The 24,646-nt window shown below is 43.4% G+C and overlaps 1 protein-coding gene across 5 annotated transcripts in view; it reads left to right on the top strand.

The window, feature by feature from the left end:
* eml1 (EMAP like 1) overlaps positions 1-21,574 on the top strand; it is a 256,780-nt gene extending 235,206 nt beyond the window's left edge. For 3 of the 5 annotated variants that reach the window (XM_048600146.1, XM_048600147.1, XM_048600145.1), the window contains exons 17-22: positions 1,005-1,093; positions 2,644-2,741; positions 5,009-5,096; positions 14,002-14,097; positions 18,676-18,806; positions 20,443-21,574. In XM_048600146.1, coding sequence (XP_048456103.1) covers positions 1,005-1,093; positions 2,644-2,741; positions 5,009-5,096; positions 14,002-14,097; positions 18,676-18,806; positions 20,443-20,568 — 628 coding nt within the window. In that variant the 3' untranslated portion in view covers positions 20,569-21,574. The remainder of the gene's footprint in view (positions 1-1,004; positions 1,094-2,643; positions 2,742-5,008; positions 5,097-14,001; positions 14,098-18,675; positions 18,807-20,442) is intronic. The other 2 variants (XM_048600148.1, XM_048600149.1) reach the window with 2 other exon arrangements.
* The last annotated feature ends 3,072 nt before the right edge of the window (positions 21,575-24,646 follow it).

The raw sequence follows: 24,646 nt of genomic DNA, 5'->3' as shown, positions 1-24,646 counted from the left end.
TGTTGAATTTTCAGTTATAGTTTCAGATGCAAGCACAGTTAGCTCAGGTACAGTTCTCGTGAAAAGAAAAGGAAGGTAATCAGTCAATCAACATGATGCTAAGCAGACCACTAATACCTGTAGAGAAACATTGTTATCAGACAGAGAAGCGCATTCAATGGCAACATTTCTACTTGCACGTAAGCATGTTTGAAGTAATAACTGATCATTTCTGAAGAAGGGTCTAGGCCCAAAACGCCAGCTTTCCTGCTCCTCTGATGCTGCTTGGCCTGCGGTGTTCATCCAGCTCTACACCTTGTTATCTCAACTTCTATTCAGTAACCGCATCAAAAGCAGCTAAGTCTTTAATAGCCTCTTTAAAACAGTGAATCAATATTAGAGCACAACCCTCATCTTCATATATTTAGTTTTGGGCCTATGAAACTCACCCAAACATTTAGAAGTTGCCTAGTCCTGGAAAATGTCAACAATGGACTCTATTGAAACCACAAGAATAGATGGCAATTTATACAACAGTTGCTTGTCAATCAGTGCACTTGGAAAAAAGTGTGTTTTATGCTTACTCTAATTGACAGCTTTAAATACTTTCATTTTTAAAGGGCTATGGCTTTAAATAACTTTAAACTTTGACATTGAAAGAAACTTTATCCATCATTCAAGAATATTACATCTTTTCCATCAATTCAAGATTCCCACACTGCGGGTTAAGGCCCTTAGAACAATGTAGAATGGAGTCTGTTTAAACCCAGCACTAATTTCAAATGGCTGGGTGGACTAGTGTTTTACATTTGTGCACTTCACACTCCATCCCCTTCTCCTACTAGTATGAAGTCATATTGACTGGAAATGGAGGCAGGACTTCAAAACTGCGAACATACAGACCCGTACATATCAGTAATTCCTACAAAAGTTGCTGAGTAATCTGATTAGCTCTGCACTTGAGGTTGTTTGACATACTTAATTAGGTTTCAATGGAACCATCGTTTAATTTGTTTTATACATAGGTGGTTAGTTCTGGATACGGACTCAAAGGATCTGGTGACCGTTCACACTGATGGAAATGAACAGCTCTCAGTCATGCGTTATTCACCAGGTACCCACCACTTTTAAATAGTTCAATAGAAGTTTATATTTAGCAAAGAAGAAATCATCTCAAAACCTCTTCACTGACTGGTGTAACTTCTCACAGCTTTACGTTTGCAGGTACATAACAGGAAGTTATTATTTTCACTTTAGTATTGATTATTTTTAATATGTTCTAGTTGCTGTGCTGGAAATAACTCATCGCCACAATACACATTAAGTTTTTCATTTTCAGTTATTGTTGCCTTTACAATTGAAAAAATACCAAAACCTTGATTTTAGAAAAAACCAAAAAGAATAGATATCTGAGACGAATTGGGTAGCTTAGCAAAGGTGTGATGGGTTTACTGATCTTACTTTTATATTGTGCCATTCTATGATTGTTTATGCTAAAATGAATTTCAAAGATTTAGCAAGTTTTTGTCTCCTTTTTTTCTCCAAGATCTTGATCTCTGATCTTGGCAAGAATGAACCACTCAGGTGTTTTCTAAGCTATACTTTTCAGCATTTATATTACGGTTACTTGTCTCCTTAACAAATTTTCTATCCATTTATTTGTTGTCTTCTCACATTATGATAGATTACCGTTGATGACAGACTATACATATCACCAATTTCCCTATAGCTGCTGTGTAATTGTGTAACAAATGGCTGGCAAACGGCATTCCTGATGACGTAGGACCATACATCGTTTACAGCTTTTCTGACGAAATTCCTCCAGGCAGGAGCAAGGAGTCTGATGCTAGATATTCAGACACCCAGAATGCCTTGATTGGCAGTCACTTTGCTTTTGATTTTGTTATTGTTGGTTCTAAGGCTACACCTTGATGCTCCGACTTGTGGCTCCAAATGGTTGTTAGCTCTCACTAAAGCTGCACTATTCCAATTTTCTGGCTCATGTGTTTAAAAATCCCCTTGTGTTTTTATCAAAAGTTTTGTTCCAGATTTTAATTCCTAAGCAAATTCCTATTTAGTGTTCCTGAGGTCTATTATTTTCATTTAGATCATTTCCTATGTAGTTTGCACACGAGAGATGCTAATATAAATATTGACGGTCTGAATACCCAGTGCAGAATAACCTGACAGGTAGCTTTATGCTAAAGGCTGTGAGAGAGAATTGGACAATTAGTATTTGAATTAATTCAGCAAAATATGTATTTACCTGCACCCTAATTAGACGCAATTCTTTTTTAGTTTGAATCAAAAATACAATTAGCATTGCAGGTGTTTAATGTTTGCCTTTTCTGATACAATCACAAGTCTACTTTGTGACAAACAATCATATTGATGTCAGCATTATATCATTGACAATATTGAGTTTAAATTTGTGAGACATGGACAGTCATTGAAATATAGTGACTGCATGATCGGATTAAAAATATTGGAAACTGGTGAAGGATGATTTTTGTGATAGTAATATTTAACTGATATTACTGTAACATTAGTCATGTCAACCAGTGACATTTTATTTTAATTGAGAAGGATATTGTACTTTTGAACTGCACAGGTTTATTCCAGTTTCATTATCAGTGATCTATTCTACTTTGTACTTTTCTTTAGAGGGAAATTTCTTAGCAATTGGCTCCCATGATAATTATATTTACATCTACACAGTTAATGAAAATGGCAGAAAATACAGCCGAGTTGGTAAATGCTCAGTAAGTTGCATTTAATGAAAATTGAAACTGCATTGCATGTTGTTTTTGCGTTACAAGAGTGGTTTATTAAATCAATGAAAGCAATGTTAGGAACTAAGTAGGCCGTTCAGCCCATTGAGCCTGCTCTGCCATTTAAGATGATTATGGCTGATCGAACACTTCAATGCCTTTTATCCACACTATCCCTATGACCATTTACTTCATTGATAATCAAAACTGTATCAACTGTTATGTTAAATATACTCAAAGTCTGAACTTGCACAACTTTCTGGGAAAAGATTAAAAACATTCACTGCCTTCTGGGTAAAGAAATGTTTCTTTATCTCTGTCCTAATGACTTCCCAATTATCTTACAGGATACAGTATCTATCCCTGTAAATATTTTGTAAGATTGAATGAAACCACCTCTCATTCTTCAACACTCTAGAGAATACAGGCCCAGTTTCCCAATCGTTCTTCACAGGACAGTCCTGCCATCCTGGGAACAAGTCTACACCTTCTCCCTCACCTCCATCCCAGGCCTCAAAAAAACCTTCCTATTCAGACAGATGTTCACCTGCACATCTGCTAATGTGGTCTATTATATCAGCTGTTCCCAATGTGGCCTCCTCTACATCGATGAGACCAAGTGGAGGCTCGGAGACAGCTTTTCAGAGCACCTATGCTTGGTTCACGACAAATAACAACACCTCCCAGTCGTGAACCACTTCAACTCCCCTTCCCACTCCCTGGACAACATGACCATCCTCCAGTGTCACAACGACACCACCCAGAAACTGGAGGAGCAGCACCTCATATTCCGCCTTGGGAGCCTACAACTCACTGGTCTCATCGTGGACGTTACCAGTTTCAAAATCACCCCACTCCCCCGGCCTCATCCCAAGAACCCTCCCCATCATCCCCGCCTCCTTGACCTGTCCATCTTCTCTCCCACCTATCCACTCCTCCCACCTCACTGACCAATCCCCACCACTACCTATCTGCTATCACCATCCCACCTACCTTCCCCAGCCCAATCCCCCGCTATTTATTTCAGAGCCCCCTTCCCGCCCCCCATTTCTGAAGAAGGGTCCTGACCTAAAACGTCAGCTTTCCTGCTCCTCTGATGCTGCCTGGCCTGCTGTGTTCCTCCAGCTCCACACTGTGTATCTCAGACTCCAGCATCAGCAGTTCTTACTATCTCTGGTGAACTTCTGTTGCACTCCCTCTATGGCAATTATATGCTTCCTGAGGTAAGGAGACCAAAACTGCACACTGTACTCCAGGTGCAGTCTAAGTAAGCTCACATACAATTGAAGCAAGACTTCACTACTCTTGTACTCAAATCTTCTTGTGATAAAGGCTGACATTCAATTAGCCTTCCTAACAGTTTACTGCACCTTCATGTTAGCTCTCAGTCACTTATCAGCAAGGACACCCAAGTTCCTTTTCACATCTACACTTTCCAATCTCTCAATGTTTAAGAAATATGTGGCACATCAATGTTCTTCCTACCAAAGTGGATAACCTCACATTTTTCCACATTATATTCCATTTGCCATGATCTTGCCAACTCACTAAGCCTGTCCAAATCCTCCTGAAAACATTTTATATCTTCCTCCCACCATGCATTCCTGCTTAGCTTTGTATCATTTGCAAAGTTGGAAGTATTACATTTGGTCCAAAAATGCAAATCATTGATAAATATGTGAACAGTTGGGGCTCAAATACCCTGCTCGTCACAACCTGCCAATGTGAGAATAACCCAATTATTCCTGCTGTCTGTTTTCTGTTTGTTATCTAATCATTACATTACCTTCCATCCCATGTGTCTTAGTTTTGAGAATCAACCCCCTGCCTTCTGAAAATCCAACTTTACTCCATCCATTAGGTGTCAGTGTAAACTGGTAATGGTGTCAGATCATTCATCTATTATATTCCTCCCCGTTAGGAATAAAGATTGGGAGTGTATGATGAGCAGCTAATCCAATAGCAGCATTTACACTAATCCCATTGATGTTACTCAATCACTTTGAAATCGTCACCTTTTATCGTGCTGTAAGAAATTTCACATTTCACTGAGGGCATTAATAATTGTGCAGAGCTTGCTTTATGAAAATAAGGCATCAAAAGAAGTGTTAAAGTGCTATGTAACCTTTTAGTGCATGAAATATTTGAAATAATAGCACAGAGGCAGGGAGTTATATGTACAATTGCAACCAGGTTTACGTCTCACCTTGATGTCATTCTCTTTTCTCCTACAAACCCCTCCCCTACCCCACCAATAGGGTCACTCAAGTTTTATCACACATCTTGACTGGTCAACTGACTCTCAGTATTTAATGTCTAATTCCGGAGACTATGAGATCTTGTACTGTGAGTACACATTTTGTACATTCTAAATTAAAGTTAGTTTGATTTGTGAATTATTTTTAAAAAGGACAATTCATGTGACCAAAAAGCAAATGAGAGACTTTTGCAATATCCCAATATTAAAATTCTTATTGGAGATAGTAAGAACTGTTGATGCTAGATTCAGAGATAACAGTGTGTGGAGCTGGAGGAACACAGCAGGCCAGGCAGCATGAGAGGAGCAGGAAAGCTGATGTTTCGGGTGGGGACCCTTCTTCAGAAATGGGGAGGGGAAAGGGAGCTCTGAAATAAAGAGAGGAGGGGTGGGGCTGGGGAAAGTAGGTGGGATGGTGATAGGTAGATGCAGATAGGGAGTGCTGGGGATTGGTCAGTGAGGTGGGTGGGGTGGATAGGTGGAGGAAAAGATGGACAGGTTGTGTAAGGTCAAGGAGGTGGGGATGAGAGGGGAGTTGGACATGGGATGAGGCTGGGGGTGGGGAGATTTTAAAACTGGTGAATTCCATGTTTAGATCATCAGGCTGTAGGCTCCCGAGGTGGAGTATGAGGTGCTGCTCCTCCAGTTTGTGTGTGGCGTCATTGTGACACTGGAGGACGTCTAGGATGTACATGTTATCCAGGGGGGGTTGAGTTAAAATGGTTGGTGACCGGAAGGTGTTGTCATTTGTCACGTACAGAGCGCAGATGCTCTACAAAATGGTTTCCGAGTCTATGCTTGGTCTCACCGATGTAGAGGAGGCCACATCGGGAGCAGCGGATACAGTAGACCAAGTTAACAGATGTGCAGGTGAACCCCTGTCTGATATGGAAGGTTTGTTTTGGGCCTTGAATAGAGATGAGGGGGTAGGTGCAGGGGCAGGTGTAGTACTTCCTGCGGTTGAAGGAAAAGGTGCAGGGGTTGGTGAGGTTAGTGGAGAGTGTGTAGCGGACAAAGGAGTCGCGGAGAGAGCAGTCGTTACGGAAAGCAGATAGGGATGGGGAAGGAAATATATCTTTGGTTGTGGGGATTGTAGGTGGTGGAAGTGGCGGAGAATGATACGCTGGATGCAGAGGCTGGTGGGTTAATATGTGAGGACAAGGGGGATTCTGTCTTTAGTTTTGTTGCGGGGAGGGGGTTTGAGGGCAGAAGTGGGGGAAATGCAAGAGATGCAGTTGAGGGCAATTTTGATCACCAAAGGGGGAGAGTTGAGGTCCTTGAAATAGGAGGACATCTGGGATGTCTGCGAGTGGAACGCTCCACCTTGGGAGCAGAGGCGGAGAATTTAGGAGTACAGGATCGCATTCTTGCAGGAGGGTGGGTGACAGGAGATAAAATTCTCATGCTTGCTTTCACACCTTCACAGCATCATCTCACTATCTTCAACCTGACAACCCTCTGAAAAATCTTGTGTTCCTTCAATTCTGATACCTTACGTACCCTCAATTTAATTCGCTTCACCATAGACATCCCTGCTTTAAGTTATGTAGGCCCCAGTTCTGGCAATGCTCCACAGCACGAGTAGAATTCCAAACAACAGTTGCAGCAAGTGACAAAATAAATTCAAAGGCTAGATTAGAGCATCCCCTATTGATGTTAAATGGAAGTGTCCAAGTTAAGCAAGGATATCTTAACATGGGACTCACTTACCATGGGGCAAATTCACAAAACAGTTAACTCTGTTAACATACTGATCCTTTTTTTTTACTGTGATGAAGAAACAGCCCCCACTATTTGTTTACATGCTTACACTACAACATTTTGAAGTGTGGTTACAGCTGCCCAAAGACTTATTTGTGGAATTTTCGGCAGCAATCTATAATACGTAGAAATCTTTTTCAGTATGGAGTTCTCTACTAAGCTGGTAATGTGTATAAGCAAGGGAAGCAACAATGCCATCTTCAATCCAATTGAAAAATCCTCACAAATAAGAAGTGTAACTCCCAGAAATGAGTACATTTGGGTCATTGTGGGATGTGAAAAATTTTAAAATCTCAAAGCCAAACACAGCCCACCTCCAAGCTCAAGGTGCAGGGCTGGATGAACACAGCAGGCCAAGCAGCATCATAGGAGCAGAGAGGCTGACGTTTCGGGCCTAGACCCTTCATCAGAAAAGGGGGAGGGGAAGGGGGTTTTGAAATAAATAGGGAGAGAGTGGGAGGCGGATAGAAGAGGGATAGAGGAGAGGATAGGTGGAGAGGAAACAAACAGGTCGAAGAGGCGGGGATGGGGCCAGGAAAGGTGAGTGTAGGTAGGGAGTTAGGAAGGGGATAGGTCAGTCCAGGGAGGACGGACAGGTCAAGGGGGCGGGATGAGGTTGGTCGGTAGGAGATGGAGGTGCGGCTTGGGGTGGGAGGAGGGGATAGGTGGGAGGAAGAACAGGTTAGGGAGGCAGGGACGAGCTGGACTGGTTTTGGGATGCGGTAGGGGGAGGGGAGATTTTGAAACTTGTGAAATCCACATTGATACCATTGGGCTGCAGGGTTCCCAAGCGGAATATGAGTTGCTGTTCCTGCAACCTTCGGGTGGCATCGTTGTGGCACTGCAGGAGGCCCAGGATGGACATGTCGTCTGAGGAATGGGAGGGGGAGTTGAAATGGTTCGCGACTGGGAGGTGCAGTTGTTTGTTGCGAACCGAGCGTAAGTGTTCTGCAAAGCGGTCCCCGAGTCTCCGCTTGGTTTCCCCGATGTAGAGGAAGCCACACCGGGTACAGCGGATGCAGTATACCACATTGGCAGATGTGCAGGTGAACATCTGCTTGATGTGGAAAGTCTTCTTGGGGCCTGGGATGGGGGTGAGGGAGGAGGTATGGGGGCAGGTGTAGCACTTCCTGCGGTTGCAGGGAAAAGTGCCGGGTGTGGTGGAGCTGGAGGGGAGTGTGGAGCGGACAAGGGAGTCACGGAGAGAGTTGTCCCTCCGGAAAGCAGATAAAGGTGGGGAGGGAAAGATGTCTTTGGTGGTGGGGTCGGATTGCAGATGGCGGAAGTGTCGGAGGATGATGCGTTGGATCCGGAGGTTGGTGGGGTGGTACGTGAGGACGAGGGGGATTCTTTTTTGGTTTTTATTGCGTGGACGGGGTGTGAGGGATGAGGTGCGGGAGATGTGGGAGACACGGTTGAGGGCGTTCTCGACCACCGAGGAGGGGAAGTTACGGTCCTTGAAAAACAAGGACAGCTGAGATGTACGGGAGTGGAATGCCTCATCCTGGGAGCAGATGCGGCGGAGGCGAAGGAATTGGGAATAGGGGATAGCATTTTTGCAGGAAGGTGGGTGGGAGGAGGAGTATTCTAGGTAGCTGTGGGAGTCGGTGGGCTTGAAATGAATATCGGTTTCGAGGTGGTTGCCGGATATGGAGACAGAGAGGTCCAGGAAGGGGAGAGAGGTGTTAGAGATGGTCCAGGTAAACTTAAGGTTGGGGTGGAAGGTGTTAGTGAAGTGTATGAACTGTTCGAGCTCCTCGTGGGAGCACGAGGCGGCACCGATACAGTCATCAATGTAACGGAGGAAGAGGTGGGGTTTAGGGCCGGTGTAGGTACGGAAGAGGGATTGTTCCACGTAACCTACAAAGAGGCAGGCGTAGCTTGGGCCCATGCGGGTACCCATGGCTACCCCCTTTGTCTGTAGGAAGTGGGAGGAATTGAAAGAGAAGTTGTTGAGTGTGAGGACGAGTTCGGCTAAGCGGATGAGGGTGTCAGTGGAGGGGGACTGGTCGGGCCTGCGGGACAGGAAGAAGCGGAGGGCCTTAAGGCCATCTGCATGGGGAATGCAGGTGTAGAGGGACTGGACGTCCATGGTAAAGATGAGGTGTTGGGGACCGGGGAATTGGAAGTTCTGGAGGAGGTGGAGGGCGTGGGTGGTGTCACGGACATAGGTAGGGAGTTCCTGGACCAAGGGGGAGAAAATGGAGTCGAGATAGTTGGAGATCAGTTCGGTGGGGCAGGAGCAGGCGGACAGGCCCACAGCCGACGCCGACGTAGCTCCGCCCACCACCTCCACAGCCAGCAGCTCCAGAGGAGACAGCAGCACCCAGCCCTGCCAAGTCTTCACCATCCCCCCAGACCTACCCCTTACTGAGGACGAACGGTCAGTCCTCAGTAAAGGGCTCACCTTTGTCCCCCTCCACCCACAGATCAACGAATACCGCTCACGCTTGGACATAGAGCAGTTTTTCCGCCGCCTCCGCCTCCACGCTTACTTCTTTAACCGTGAACCTAACCCTCCCTCTACTGACCCCTTCTCCCGCTTCCATCACACCCCCTCCTCCTGGACACCACCCCAAGGCCTCCTACCCTCCCTCGACCTCTTCATCTCCAACTGCCGTCGAGACATCAATCGCCTCAACCTCTCCACCCCTCTCACCCACTCCAACCTCTCCCCCGCAGAACGTGCAGCCCTCCGCTCCCTCCGCTCCAATCCCAACCTCACCATAAAACCCGCGGACAAGGGAGGTGCAGTTGTAGTATGGCGCACTGACCTCTACATCGCCGAGGCCGGACGCCAACTCTCCGACACCTCCTCCTACCGCCCCCTTGATCATGACCCCACCCCTGAGCACCAAACCATCATCTCGCAAACCATCCACAACCTCATCACCTCAGGTGACCTCCCACCCACGGCCTCCAACCTCCTCCAGAACTTCCAATTCCCCGGTTCCCAACACCTCATCTTTACCATGGACGTCCAGTCCCTCTACACCTGCATTCCCCATGCAGATGGCCTTAAGGCCCTCCGCTTCTTCCTGTCCCGCAGGCCCGACCAGTCCCCCTCCACTGACACCCTCATCCGCTTAGCCGAACTCGTCCTCACACTCAACAACTTCTCTTTCAATTCCTCCCACTTCCTACAGACAAAGGGGGTAGCCATGGGTACCCGCATGGGCCCAAGCTACGCCTGCCTCTTTGTAGGTTACGTGGAACAATCCCTCTTCCGTACCTACACCGGCCCTAAACCCCACCTCTTCCTCCGTTACATTGATGACTGTATCGGTGCCGCCTCGTGCTCCCACGAGGAGCTCGAACAGTTCATACACTTCACTAACACCTTCCACCCCAACCTTAAGTTTACCTGGACCATCTCTAACACCTCTCTCCCCTTCCTGGACCTCTCTGTCTCCATATCCGGCAACCACCTCGAAACCGATATTCATTTCAAGCCCACCGACTCCCACAGCTACCTAGAATACTCCTCCTCCCACCCACCTTCCTGCAAAAATGCTATCCCCTATTCCCAATTCCTTCGCCTCCGCCGCATCTGCTCCCAGGATGAGGCATTCCACTCCCGTACATCTCAGTTGTCCTCGTTTTTCAAGGACCGTAACTTCCCCTCCTCGGTGGTCGAGAACGCCCTCAACCGTGTCTCCCACATCTCCCGCACCTCATCCCTCACACCCCGTCCACGCAATAAAAACCAAAAAAGAATCCCCCTCGTCCTCACGTACCACCCCACCAACCTCCGGATCCAACGCATCATCCTCCGACACTTCCGCCATCTGCAATCCGACCCCACCACCAAAGACATCTTTCCCTCCCCACCTTTATCTGCTTTCCGGAGGGACAACTCTCTCCGTGACTCCCTTGTCCGCTCCACACTCCCCTCCAGCTCCACCACACCCGGCACTTTTCCCTGCAACCGCAGGAAGTGCTACACCTGCCCCCATACCTCCTCCCTCACCCCCATCCCAGGCCCCAAGAAGACTTTCCACATCAAGCAGATGTTCACCTGCACATCTGCCAATGTGGTATACTGCATCCGCTGTACCCGGTGTGGCTTCCTCTACATCGGGGAAACCAAGCGGAGACTCGGGGACCGCTTTGCAGAACACTTACGCTCGGTTCGCAACAAACAACTGCACCTCCCAGTCGCGAACCATTTCAACTCCCCCTCCCATTCCTCAGACGACATGTCCATCCTGGGCCTCCTGCAGTGCCACAACGATGCCACCCGAAGGTTGCAGGAACAGCAACTCATATTCCGCTTGGGAACCCTGCAGCCCAATGGTATCAATGTGGATTTCACAAGTTTCAAAATCTCCCCTCCCCCCACCGCATCCCAAAACCAGTCCAGCTTGTCCCTGCCTCCCTAACCTGTTCTTCCTCCCACCTATCCCCTCCTCCCACCCCAAGCCGCACCTCCATCTCCTACCGACCAACCTCATCCCGCCCCCTTGACCTGTCCGTCCTCCCTGGACTGACCTATCCCCTTCCTAACTCCCTACCTACACTCACCTTTCCTGGCCCCATCCCCGCCTCTTCGACCTGTTTGTTTCCTCTCCACCTATCCTCTCCTCTATCCCTCTTCTATCCGCCTCCCACTCTCTCCCTATTTATTTCAAAACCCCCTTCCCCTCCCCCTTTTCTGATGAAGGGTCTAGGCCCGAAACGTCAGCCTCTCTGCTCCTATGATGCTGCTTGGCCTGCTGTGTTCATCCAGCCCTGCACCTTGTTGTCTCGGATTCTCCAGCATCTGCAGTTCCTCCCACCTCCAAGCTGCCTACTTCTAATTTTAACGTAGGTGGGACAGAGGTGTGGTGGTTGCAGTTGATCAAGCTGCACTCGGATGGCTGGTTTAGTATTTAAATATTATAATGAGGCTGCCAGCCACATATTATTCTTCAACCTTAAACTCTGACTGGACAGCGTTCCTAGGTCTTGAGCCCCATTAAGTAAACAGAGAGAAGTAACCAATTTGAAACACTGTTTGTGGTCCAGACAAAGCAGGAATGCTTCTAATGGTCTACCAATTAACGTGCTAGTTCCTCTCCTCCAGAATTGCCCATCAGCCCTGCCAGATCAGCAAGCCCACCCTTGTCCCCAGGATTGAACACAATCCAAGGTTGCCAACTCACCCACATCCACGAATTGGACAAGGTGATGGTCAGGCTCCTCTCCCGCCAACCCCTCGCCTGCCCCCTCCCACAACTGGAGGAACAGCACCCCATTTTCCGCTTGGGGACCCTACAGTCCTCCAGACTCAATATTGAGTTCAATAATTTTAGGGCCTAAACTCTCCCCTGTCCCAGCCCCCCACCTCACACAGCAGGCCTTGTTACCACATAGCCTGCCACTACACACCCCCTGTTGTTTGTCACTAACAGTCCCCATTAACAACTATTCACCCTCCCAGCCTGATCGTTAGCAACTCCTTTGTCTGTCCAACTGTCTTTCTCTCTCTCTTTGGGCTCTATCCTATCGTTTACTCCCTACCCCACCCACCTCCCTATTTTCCGCATATAAACTGACGTTTTCCCAGCCACCATCAGTTCTGAGGAAGGGTCACCGGACCCGAAACGTTAACTCTGTTTTCTCCTTCACAGATGCTGCCAGACCTGCTGAGCTTTTCCAGCAACTTTGTTTTTGTTTTTTACATATATATTATTTTAATATCATTTGTTTTAGAGTTTGAATTTTGAACAAGTGGCGTGTGGGTTTTGGTCTATGTGCATGAGCTATTTAGTAATTAGCTTGTCAATAATTTTGAAGCCATGACATGACCTTTTAAAAAAAAAATTGTGAGAGATGTTGTCCCTGAAGTGATAATCAGTATTTGTTTGCATTGGGAAAGTTTTATGAGTAAAGTAATTAACATTTACAGAATAAACATCAAGGACGATTAGCTTGCTTTCTGTTTAGAAGGATCAGGATGTTTTTCTCTTAGAGGAAAAACCCATAGATTGGAAAGAAAATTTGCAGAGATTCTGGTTGAAGCTAGGTGCATAAAACAGTTTCTTCTAGAGAAAGCAGTTAGTTTAGAACTGTTAGGAAACATGTTACCTTAGAGTAAGGATTTTACTTTGAAAGTACCAGACCAAGTTGGAATCCTGAAGGGGTCATTCACAGTTGAGAAAGTCTAAGATCAATTGTGTGACTAGTTAAAGAAGAGGCTACCAAATTCTCAAGGCCAGGAATTGAAAGCAACAGCTAAATTAAATCTATAATTATGACAGGGAAGCAAACATGGTGCAATGTTTGATTACTGTAAAGTTACTATTTTGGGATAGGTGGGATTATACTTTTACTGTGTGAACTTTTTCAAATTATATCATACATAAATAGCTTGGTTTATTCTAAATTACCTTCATTTCTTTTACATACTAAACTTCTGTTCATTGTTAAAACCAAATATGCAGGCCTATACACTTGTGTCTCAGTGAAAGACCGCCTCATTAAGTAAAAAAAAAATGATTCATCAAACCAGAATTCAGTTTGGGAATCTGATTTGTCCAATAATAAAATCAGCTGGGATCATAACACTAGCATTACTTCTCCTACAACATCCAGGCCATTATAAATATAAGCAATTATTACCTGAGGTCTACTGTTGATAGACAGATCGCAATGTCTATTGCAGGCTTTCTTTTATTTTATTTACTCATTTCGGAAATTTGGTGTCTAGCCAGGCTCAGTGCTGTTAGCTGGGGATTCCAACATTTTGACCTCGCTTAATTTAAGAATAACAAAAGGAGTTCAGGTTGGGATAGTATGTGACTTCAGGGGTAACTTAGATGGTGTTCCCAGGCACATCCTGTCCTTGACTTTCTGTACAGTGGAGATTGCAAGGTTACGGAGGTGTTGATGAAGTCTGAAAAAGAATATTATCAAATAAATAGAGGTAGGCATTTAATTGTTAAGACTTATTCTAATTTTAGATGTTGACACTGTTGTTGAAATGAATTGATTTTGAGTGAGTTAAAGTCAGCCCTTATGATTTCAGTCTGCATTTAAATGGATATGTATGATGTATGCTTATCAGTAATTATTCCCATCATAAGGATAACTTTGATGGAAGCATGCTTAGTTTCTTGAATTTATAGCTTTATGCCTTAAAATAATTCTAGAGTAGCCTGTGGAATCCAGAGCATTGTAATAATATTTGTTATTTACCATTCACTCCAATGTGATTGAATCCTTGAATTTTACTTTGTTTTTCATGAACAGGGATGCCTTCAGTCTGCAAGCAAGTGGTGAGTGTTGAACAGGTCAGGGATGTAGAGTGGGCCACTTATACCTGCACATTAGGATTTCATGTTTTTGGTAAGTATTTTTCTTATTTATCTTTAGTGTGAAGACTTACAACCACGTAACGTTATACTGTAGCAAAAAATGATTTATGGCTGTCTGATGTTTTAATACTGTAAGTTGTCTCCTGCTGTGCCAACAGTGCTGCCTAGTGCTATGGTGGTATATGCTATCTTATGCTCTAGTGTTGCTGCCTGATACTTTGAGCCTGCAGGTTGTCTGGTGCTGTTGGGTTACAGAATTTCTGTTAATTGCATCTTAATATTATCATAATTGTATCTTTTTGTTATATTGTTGGGCATTAATGGTAGATTCAATTGTGTTTCTGTATATAGAAGCAGATTGAAACTGTGTTGATTGAGTTGGGAAGTGCATCTTTGGAACTCAGTCAAGCATTCACAATGAAACCATCTGACAATTATATCAACAAAGCAGGTGACCTGATGTCTGTTTCTCAAGATGGCGTCAGAATAAAGATGTAGCTGAGCTCTGAGACTCATTAATAGTTTTGCTCATCAGCAGTCTGTTTACACAGGCTAAAGTGGAGTATTAGTATTGATTGAATGACACCTTTATGAGGTTAGAATAAGTTATACTTTCTTTGATCTTTATTTTCATATATCTCTATGTTTATTTGGACAAGTCTGGGTGTTCTGAAACTGGGTAAAGCTTCTGTCATTGAAACTATGAATGACAATGTCTGATTGAGTCATTAGTAAGATTGCAAAAGCAGCAGTGTTCTTCAAAGTAGATTTCTGGATGGATTTCTTTAATCAGCATTTAAATATCATTATAAGGATCATTAATTTTATACATTGTAGATACTAGTTGAGGAGGCATAGAGATGGCACGTGGCCTTGGAGATAGAATGGTCGGGGATAAGGGTAGACGGCTGGAAGGTCTAACAGCCTTTAATACAGTGGGGGGGCGGTGTCTACTAAGCTGCTGTCTCAGCACTCATTGTTTCTGAGGCCACACCTGAATGCTTAGGAAATTTCTGGATTTGAGCTTCTAACTCATCAGCAACAAGTGTGCCCAGTATATTAGACCATCTAAGGTAGACTTGAATTTAGGACGTTAAGTGTAAGATAAAAGAATGGGTCAAACAAAGCCAAAAGGCCCTGGTAAGGTAATATGGGATGATGGTAAGACAGTACTAATCGAACATGTATTCAAACTGTTAACATTCATTCCTTGTGATTAATCACAATTAATTATGAAATCTCAGACTCTGAGGAGCTGATAGAAGTAAGCAAGATACCTTGAACCCCGTGTACTCTTGTGTTTGACAATGAGGATTCTGATCAGTGGAATGCAGTCAAAGACTGGATAGTGTAATATGTGAAAACAGAGCCACAGACCCATTATCCAGACAAGGTGCTTGTGACATATATTCCAGTGGCTTCTACTGTATGGAGAAATATGACAACTGTTTGACTTACAGGAAAAGACACTGGCAAATTTAAATTAGACTCAATTTCATTTCCACCAGGGCCACTTGCTCCTGACCTCACATAGCCTTGGCCCAAACATGGGCAAAAGAATTGAATTCCAGACGTGAGGTGAAAGTGACATCAAGGCTGCATTTGACAGAGTGTAGCATCAATGAGCCCTAACAAAACCGGCGTCTGTGGGAATCAGGGGAAAACTCTCCGCTGCTTGGAGTCGTACTTGGTACAAAGGAAGATAATTGTGGTTGTGGGAGGTCAATCATTTCTGTTCCAGGACATCACAGCTGGAGTTTCTCAGGGTAGTATCCTCGGCCCAACCATCTTCAGCTGCTTCATCAATAACCTTCCCTCCATCATAAAGCCAGAAGTCAGCATGTTTGCCATTGATTGTGCAATGTTCACCACCATTTGGAACACCTCAGAAACTGAAGCAATTCTTGTCCAACTGCAGCAAGTCCTGGCCAATATCCAGGCCAGGGCTGATAAGTGGCAAGTAACATTCGTACCATACAAGTGCCAGGCAGTGAACATCCCTAAGAAGAGAGAATCTAACCGTCTGTCTCCCTCCACAAATGCTGCTAGACCTGCTTGAGTTTCTCCAGCGTTTTGACTTTATCTTTAATTCTGAAACAATAACAGAAGTTGCTGGAAAAGCTCAGCAGGTCTGGCAACATCTGTGAAAAGAAATCAGAATTAACATTTGGGGTCCGGTGACCCTTCCTCAGAACTGGTTTCGGTTTTTATTTCTCATTCTCTCTAGCCTGTTTACTGAGAACCAAAAGCATTATTTGTCAAAGGCTGCAGCACCAGAAATCGTCCCTTAATGTTCAATAGCATTACCATTGCTGAATCTCCCAATGTCAACATCCTGGAGTTGCCATTGACCAGAAACTGAACCGGACTAGGCATATAGATACTGTGCCTACAAGAGCAGAACAGAGTCTAGAAATTCTGTGGCAAGTAACTCACCTCCTGATTCGTAATTGTCTGTGTGCAAAGGCGCACGTCAGGAATATGATGCAATATTCTCCCACTGTCTAAACTAATGCAACTCCAGCACACTCAAGAAGCTTGACATTGTCCTGGGCAAAGCAGCTTGATTCACTGAAGATAAGATAGTAAGAGGAGTAAAACAAAGGGAATTAGACAGTTCGAGTGAGTTTGGAGTATACTTTGAGGTTCCAGGTAAAGATTAACCAACCATGTCACATTTATTACTGAAAAACCCCTGCTAAAGAGACTTAAGGCTAGAATGTGACAAGATGTTGTGGATTTTGAAAAGTGACTTGGTAGTATAGTTGTCAGAATAGCTTCTCCCACAGCTGGAAATCAGAGCTTAAAATATTTGTTGCTTTTTTAGTCACACTTTCATTGGGGATTAGAGGTCAGGCTATTCGACATAAAACTTGTGTTTCTGCGGGGCAATATTTTCCAAAGAGAAGTACTTCTAAAAATATCTAAAGAGGCAGGAAATGTGGAAGAAAAGCTACGGCAAACAAACACATGCAATAATGGCTTTAATAAACTTTCAAGATTTGGTATTTTTGGTGAGATCTGCTATGCTGCAAATAGGTTGTGCTCGATTATAGAGGGTTGCTGCAATACTTTATTGGAATTATATACAAACCTTTCAGACATCTTCATTGTACATGTTGATGACTTCTTAATGAGTTGCAGATACTGTGGAATTTATAAGATCTGTTTTTAAAAAGATTAATCCAATTTTAAAGCAATAATCCTATTAAGTGAATGTTACTGCCATACTTTTTAATCTACTTGGCTATCACAGAAAGATAACTAAAAATAGATGGAGTACTTAGAAGCTTGATTGGTCATGTGAACTGATTGTATATTTTGACTAGACTGGATACTAGTTCCAAGTACTGGAGTTAAGTATGACAATGAAATATCCTAAAGCAGAGACTGTTAAAGGGCAAACAAAGCATTAAAAATTAAATCTGGATGAATGCATGCTTAAATTCTCATCCTTAGGTGAACATGAAGCTAAACATTTTTAGCTGATTGTCCTGAAGAGTATTCTGTTACAGCAATTTTTATAATATCGCTAATGGGTGAGAAGGAAACATTTTGGGGAACTGAGAAAAGAAAGAAAAGGTTGTGAAAAGTAATTACAGAAAGGAGCAAGGACAGTGCAGAAATGAAATGTCTAAACTGGGAGAAGGCTGATTTCAATGTCATTAGATAGGATCTGGCAAACATTGACTGGGTGCAGCTACTTGCAGGTAGGTCTACATCTGGAAAGTGGGAATCTTTTAAAAGTAGTGTAGTAAGAAATTCACAGCCAGCATGTTCTCCTAAGAGTGTAAGGCAAGGGCAGCAGGTCCAGGGAACCCTAGACATCAGGGATGTCGAGAGTTTGAAGAAGAAAAAGAAGGAAGCATATTGCAAATGCTGGAAATCTGAAACAAACACAGGGAATGACTTCAGAAGAGTCATACCAGACTTGAAACATCAGCTCTGTTTTTCTCTCCAAAGGTGCTGCCAGACCTGCTGAGTTTCTCCAGCAGTTTGTTAGTACCCTGTTAGTTCAGATGACAGTGTTAAAATATTTAGGTTGTTGTCTGATTTGGAAATTTCCACGTGGATTCAATCTGGTTAATTTGAAGAATTTAAAGTACAGATTGATATATCCATCTGAAGAGTGTGATGGAATACTCTCCAGTTGCCTGGATGTGTACAGCTCCAACAACACTGAAGAAGCTCAACACTATCCAGTCCACTTGTCCTTGAAATATTGTCCATTCAGTCCATGAAATGCAGTCCATTTCATCAGCCCATACACAAGTTTAAACATTCAGTCCCTCCATCACCAACACACAGTGTGCCCCATCTACAGGATGTACTGCAGTAACTCACTGAGGCTTTTTAGATTGCTCTTTCCAAATCTGCAATCTGAACCACTTCAAAGAACAACAGCAGCAAGCACTTGGGCACACAAGTTCTGCTCCAAACTATGCAATGTGGCGTACCTCCGCCAGATGGAATGCTGTAGTTGAAGAAGGCTGTTTGCCACCACCTTCTCAAGGGCAATGAGGGATGGGCAATAAATACAAGCTTAGAAGTCTAAGATAGAACAGTCTTAAATTTTTAACCACCATGTACTGCACCTTGTGTGTTGCAGGAGTCTGGCCTGAAGGATCAGATGGAACTGACATCAATGCTGTGTGCAGATCCAATGATAAAAAACTCTTGTCTACAGGTGATGACTTTGGCAAAGTGCATCTGTTTTCATGTCCATGTTCACAGGCCAGGGTATGATTTTACTTTTACTGAATTCTTCATATCAGTGTCGAACTTAATTTCTAAGAATTTCGTCTCCCTTCTGTTAAAACATTTATTCCCTTCTTTAGGCTGTTTTCCATATTATCCATTCGTATTTTCAGGGCCAACCTAAATAATGTGCTCCCAGGATTCTAGGTATTAGATGTCTGCAATCTAATGTAATGTAATTCTTCATTGTCAGACTCTATGGGATCTGGCTGGGATTTTATAGTCCATCTGCTCATCAATTTCCAGTGGAGAACTGAATCTATTGGTGTCTAATCACACAGCAATCAGTCAAGTGTTGTATTGGCTTCAGCAGCCTAAGTAATGGATCTGCAGTCATTTAACAAAATGACTGAATAAAGGCCAAAAACCAATGGGGCAAGAGCTTGGTGAATACATCTGGATCATGCCTACCAGAAACTGTGGATCAGCCAGGGGTCATTGCCATGCAATGGGCTATGCTGGCACATGTCACTTCCGTCACATCTCCAATGCTTGCCTAGCAATTATATATGGAATCTCTCGTGTCAACCCAGCCTGTGGGATTCGTTGTTCAGGTCCAATCTAACCTCCTGTAGCCCAATAATTGTCCGGTCAACATTCAAAAGTGAAAGTTACTCAATGGATCTTGAATAAGCCTAAGGAAGTGGTGATACCTGGTGGTAGGGAAATCACATTCCTGTCTGGGCCCCCTTACTATTTAAGGGACAGCTGGATGATCTGCCCTTACCACACATGCAGGCAACTCTTGAAATGAGGGAGCCCATGATAATTAAATAGCAACTATTTCATGGGGTGTTTAATTGGAGCAATGGGGAGTGACTTCTGAATCTATGGGGTCAAAATGGTTTACCAACTTATACAATCCTATAGTGTGCAAAATCTGAACTCCCCTTAATTATATTTCTTCCCTTGACTTGAGTATTGCTGTTTTTCCTTATTCTTGTATCAGAAGATTCAGAGGTTCAAGCTTCATTCTATATACCAGTATGTTTTACACATCATTTCAAAGAATCTCAAACCCCTTTACAGCTGGGACAGCTGAGTATATCACTGACAAGAAGACTGTAAATTTAAAAGATGATATTTTCACAGATTGGATAGTGTGGTCTTGGTGTCGGTTTTAGAGTTCATAAAATGGCTGTGCCGCTGGTGAGTAACACTAAAGTAGGATTCAGATAAAAGGCTACAGGTAGCTCAGAACAGTTCCAGGTATGGAAAAACAGATCACAAAAGGTCTCCCCTTAGATGGAATATTTACAGAAAAGTATATAACGTATAAAACCTAAATGTAATACCAGTTTCCAAACTGTGGACTCATGTCATGTGATCAGATGACATCTATCACATGATTAAGCTGCTGGGAGTTTGGCCAACCAGAGTTGGTGATGCTAAGGTGTGGATGGTTTCCTGGTTACGGTGTGGACAGAGGTTGTGGCTGGTGGTAGTTGAGCTCCTTCACATTGAATAGGCAATAGCTGAGTGCACTCTTGATCGATATCTGTCCCTTCAGAACTCAAGTGAGCGCAGGTATCAGTTTGTCTCAACACCTTTTAATGAAGGAATGCTAATTCACAGTTAATTGATCAAACATATCAACACTCTTCTTTTAACCTTGCAGGCTCCAAGCCACACATATGGAGGACACAGCAGTCATGTAACCAGTGTAAACTTTCTGTACGATGACAGTCAACTGGTTTCCACTGGAGGGAAGGACATGAGTGTCATGCAGTGGAAAGTCATTTAAACTGGCCTCCTGCCTTGAAATTTGCTTTGGCTGTCACAGCAAATATAACACGTGAGATGATTTTTGCCAGAAGTTAAACTGCAACTAAAAAGCAAGAGAAGTTCCTGCACTTTTACAGGCCATGATTTGGCATTTCTGTTAAATGTCAAAGATTTTATTTAAACCTCAGGAAAAGTCATGCCTCTGCAAGGTTTCTGGTGCATTGTGTGTGGTACATGACTGTTTAACAGTTCTGACAGTCACTTTCGAAAATAGACTTGCTCCTGGTCTCTACAGGCTTCAATATGTTTCTCTGTGGTGAAGTGAGGGTAATGTACAGTATTGTTTATATGTTTACCCTAACAAAATATCCGTAAACACAACCTTTAATTTTGAGAAATTAAAATAAGCTTTAATGAACTGTTTACTATCGATACTGTATGCACTAAATTCCTTGTATTGACACAAGCTTTGTGTATAATGTGTCTTAAATTTATGTCGCAGTCTGTTTTGTATCTGATTGTCAATCTGTTCCTGAGGCATGTTGAGAGTTGACTTCCAGTTGTCACGTTGGTGGAAGCTGCTGCATATTTTATTCCCTCTTCCCGTGAAAGGAGCTGCAGTCTTGAGGACAGTTACAATTTAACTGCAGAACCACTGACTAATGCACTCTAAGCCTGCAGAGGCAGTTCACAGAGAGAAAAAGCCTGCACATCTATGACTGTGCAACTTCTACTCCATTTCTATCTGTCACATCCCCCCCCCCACTCCCCAGCAATATGGTGTATGCATGGAAATTTTTCCCATTATAAACAAAGCTGTCTCCTTGTGAGGACTAAAAGAGGAAAGGTGTTAGGTAGGACTGGTGATATAGCTCGCACTTTCAGCAAAGTTGAAATACGCGGTTTACATTTGGAATGTATGTAGAAATTTTTTAAAATGAAAGTTATTGGTGCATTCTTTAACATTAAGGTTCAAAGACTTGTTTTGTGACTGACCGTCAATAAATTAAAATTGCTGAAAGGTATCAGTGTGAATAGATGTCTGTGCACTTCTTCCCCTCCTCTGACCTATTTGAGATGAACAATGTTAAAAATGTATTCTAGATAAAACATATATTGCTTTAATATAACCATATTTTGGAAATAACATGCACAAATAGACATACAACACAATTCAAATTGTATATTTACATCCAACTTCTATAAATGTGAAACCTGACTCCATGTTTCCATGTACTTTTGCCAAAGGATGGTATATAATTGAAGATGAGGGAATATCTAATCATAAAGCCCTGGGCTACACCTAAGAGGACCAGGTGGAAATGGGAGGAGAATCACTGGACGTGATGTAATATTTACAGTGTAACAACACTGGTGTTGGTGTAGCATGGATTAAAAAATAGCTTCAAGACAGTAAATAGTGAATCGTATTCACCTTATGTTTCATATTGTAGGATGAGAGATAGTGATGTTGCCCAAGGGTCAATAATTTTTTATGACATGTATAAATGACTTTGATATTGGATTGCAAGAGTAAAATTACAACATGTGGTGAAGGTAACATACCAGCAGGTGTGATGAGCTGTGAGAATGATAACCAATTGTCTACAACAGCACACAGATATGCTAGCAGAATGGACAGACATGTGGCAACTACAACATTATACATGCAAGTGTGATACAGTTTGTCCCTATTTCTTCTGCCAATCAAAACAAACTCAATGGCACAGTTCTAAAGAATATATAGGGAAAGGGAAACTTGGAAGTGTTTGCATGCAAGGTAGCATATTCAGAGAGTATGATACAAGAGAAAGATACAAAATATTGGGCTTCATAAATAGATCTATTGCATATAAAAGCAGAGGGATTATGTTGAACCTTTTTAATGCTTTTTCTAGGCCCCAGCTGAAGTACTGCAACCAGTTCTAGTGAATACATTTTAGGAAGGATGTTAGGTTCCTTGAAAGAATGCAGATCAGAATAGTTCCAGGGATGGCAATGAAGGATTTTAATTCGAAGCTTAGGTGATAGCAGCTTGGGTTGTTCTCTTTTGAAGAAGGATGTTGACAGGAGATTTGATAGAGGTCCGCAAGATTATGACAAGTTTAAATATTGAAGGCAAAGAAATGCTGTGTTTATTGGCTATTCATAAAGGCCCATGGAACATCAGATTTCAAGTTTTTGGCAAGAGATCTGAGGAAGAATTTCTTTTAATGATAAGTAATAATGGACTGGAACTGGCTGCACACTTGGATAGTGGAATTAGCGATTTCAAATGAAAATTGGATGGCCATTTGAAGGGAATAAACTTGCACAGTTAAGAGGACAGAGCAGGGTAATAGCGATGACTGGCTTGCTGTAGACAAAGCCAGTATGGACCCAGTCTGCTGAATGGCCTGTATCTATGCCAAGATGAATCTGAATGCAAATTTCCTGTATGAGGCTAAATGTGGGGTTGGTGTGTTAGGTGTTCACTAACTCACCACCTGCACTGCCAAGAAAACTCAGTTAATCCCACACCAAATCAGCTTGTTAAGAGCTGACAAGCTCAGACCTTTGTAAATCTTGCCAGTGGCATCCCTGGGTCCTGAGGACTGTCAGTCTGACCTACTCCTTAGGGGATCCAAAGGCACAAAGGTAGGTCTTTTTCTTTCACTTCTGTAGGTGGGGATTATGGGGAGAGGGATTCAGATGCAAGGACATATGGGTACTTTCAGAGGCCACCCCCTTGTCCCATTTTTGTGTCCCCAATTGCCCACAAATTGAGGAAATTTCAGCCCCAACCCCTCCCCAACAAGCCATGTTTGTCACCCTTGTTCCCCAGTCAAGAAACCAGCCACTTTTTATGTCTGCTGGTAGGGCAAGTAATTGAGGAGATAATGTTGAGGCCTTTAAGTGATCATTGAAGATTGGTTAGTTCAGTTGGCTGTCTGGTTTGCAACATAGAATAATACCAACAGCACATGTTCAATTCTTGTACTGCCTGAGGTTTCCATGAAGGTCCCACTTCCTCAACATCACCTGAGGAGTGGTGACCCTCAGGTTAAACTCACCATCAGTCACCCTCTCCAATGAGAGAACAACTCTCTGGGACTATGGCAACTTTACTCTTTAATTGGTAGCAGATTGATGAAGTCCCAATGGACCTTCTCATCCAGGATTTTATTGGTGGGGTGGTGAGAAAGGACTCAGGTGTCTCCAGGGCTACTCCAAATCCAATTTATCAATTATTACCCCTTTTTGCCACATCCGGTGATGTCGAATCAATAGTAGTAAAATCAGACATTAATATCACAAAGTGAATTACGAAACTGAAAGGGTATAATGTCAGCATTGGTTCTCCCAATCTTTTTTGCTGGAAATGCCTAGAGGAATGATAGAAACAGTTGTTTATTTTAGCCAGGGTCTGACTGATTTTTCACTGAAGTTACAATAAGAAAACAACGAGACAAATGCACAGTGCGTCGGGAGTGTGGGGTTGGTGTGATTGATGATATCAAAGGCAATAAGTAAGTCAGGATATCAAGGATGATACTTGTAACTTTGACCATTGTAACCCCTGCTGTGGACAGAACAGAAACCCAATAAGAAGGGCTCAAACACGAAATGGTGCCAGCATAGCTGTGATTTAGCACATTAGAGAGAAGGACTGGATTGGACTTGTGCTGGTCATTGCAGAGAATGGAGAGGACGAAAGTTTTGTTTTCAAAAGGGGGTTGATTTTGATAGTTTGAAAGATCCAAGGACCAGACCACATGATGGGACAAAGGAGGTTGGTTAGCAGGTGAGTGGATCATATAGTAGGTTTCGTGGATGAGATGAGTTCAGTGAGAACTGCAGAAGAGATAAAGGAGAGGGGAATGTGGAGAATGAGGATAGAAGATTGGAAAACTCTAAGTCCCCGAAAAGCTGGCATGTCCTTGAATGTGGCAAGAAACCCACAGTGAAACTGTTGGTGCCCTTTCTGTGATGTCCTGTCATCAGTGTTATCAGATGAAAAGCATCAAAATGTATCTATGATTTTGCAATAAGTTTTGTTTTAGGTCATTCTGGTGGCATGGGCGCATACCCAGTACTAGGCACATGAACTAGTTAGA

The sequence above is a fragment of the Rhincodon typus genome, chromosome 8 (assembly GCF_021869965.1).
Source record: "Rhincodon typus isolate 14 chromosome 8, sRhiTyp1.1, whole genome shotgun sequence".
NCBI classification, from domain to species: domain Eukaryota; kingdom Metazoa; phylum Chordata; class Chondrichthyes; order Orectolobiformes; family Rhincodontidae; genus Rhincodon; species Rhincodon typus.
This window is presented reverse-complemented; position numbering and strand designations above follow the sequence as displayed.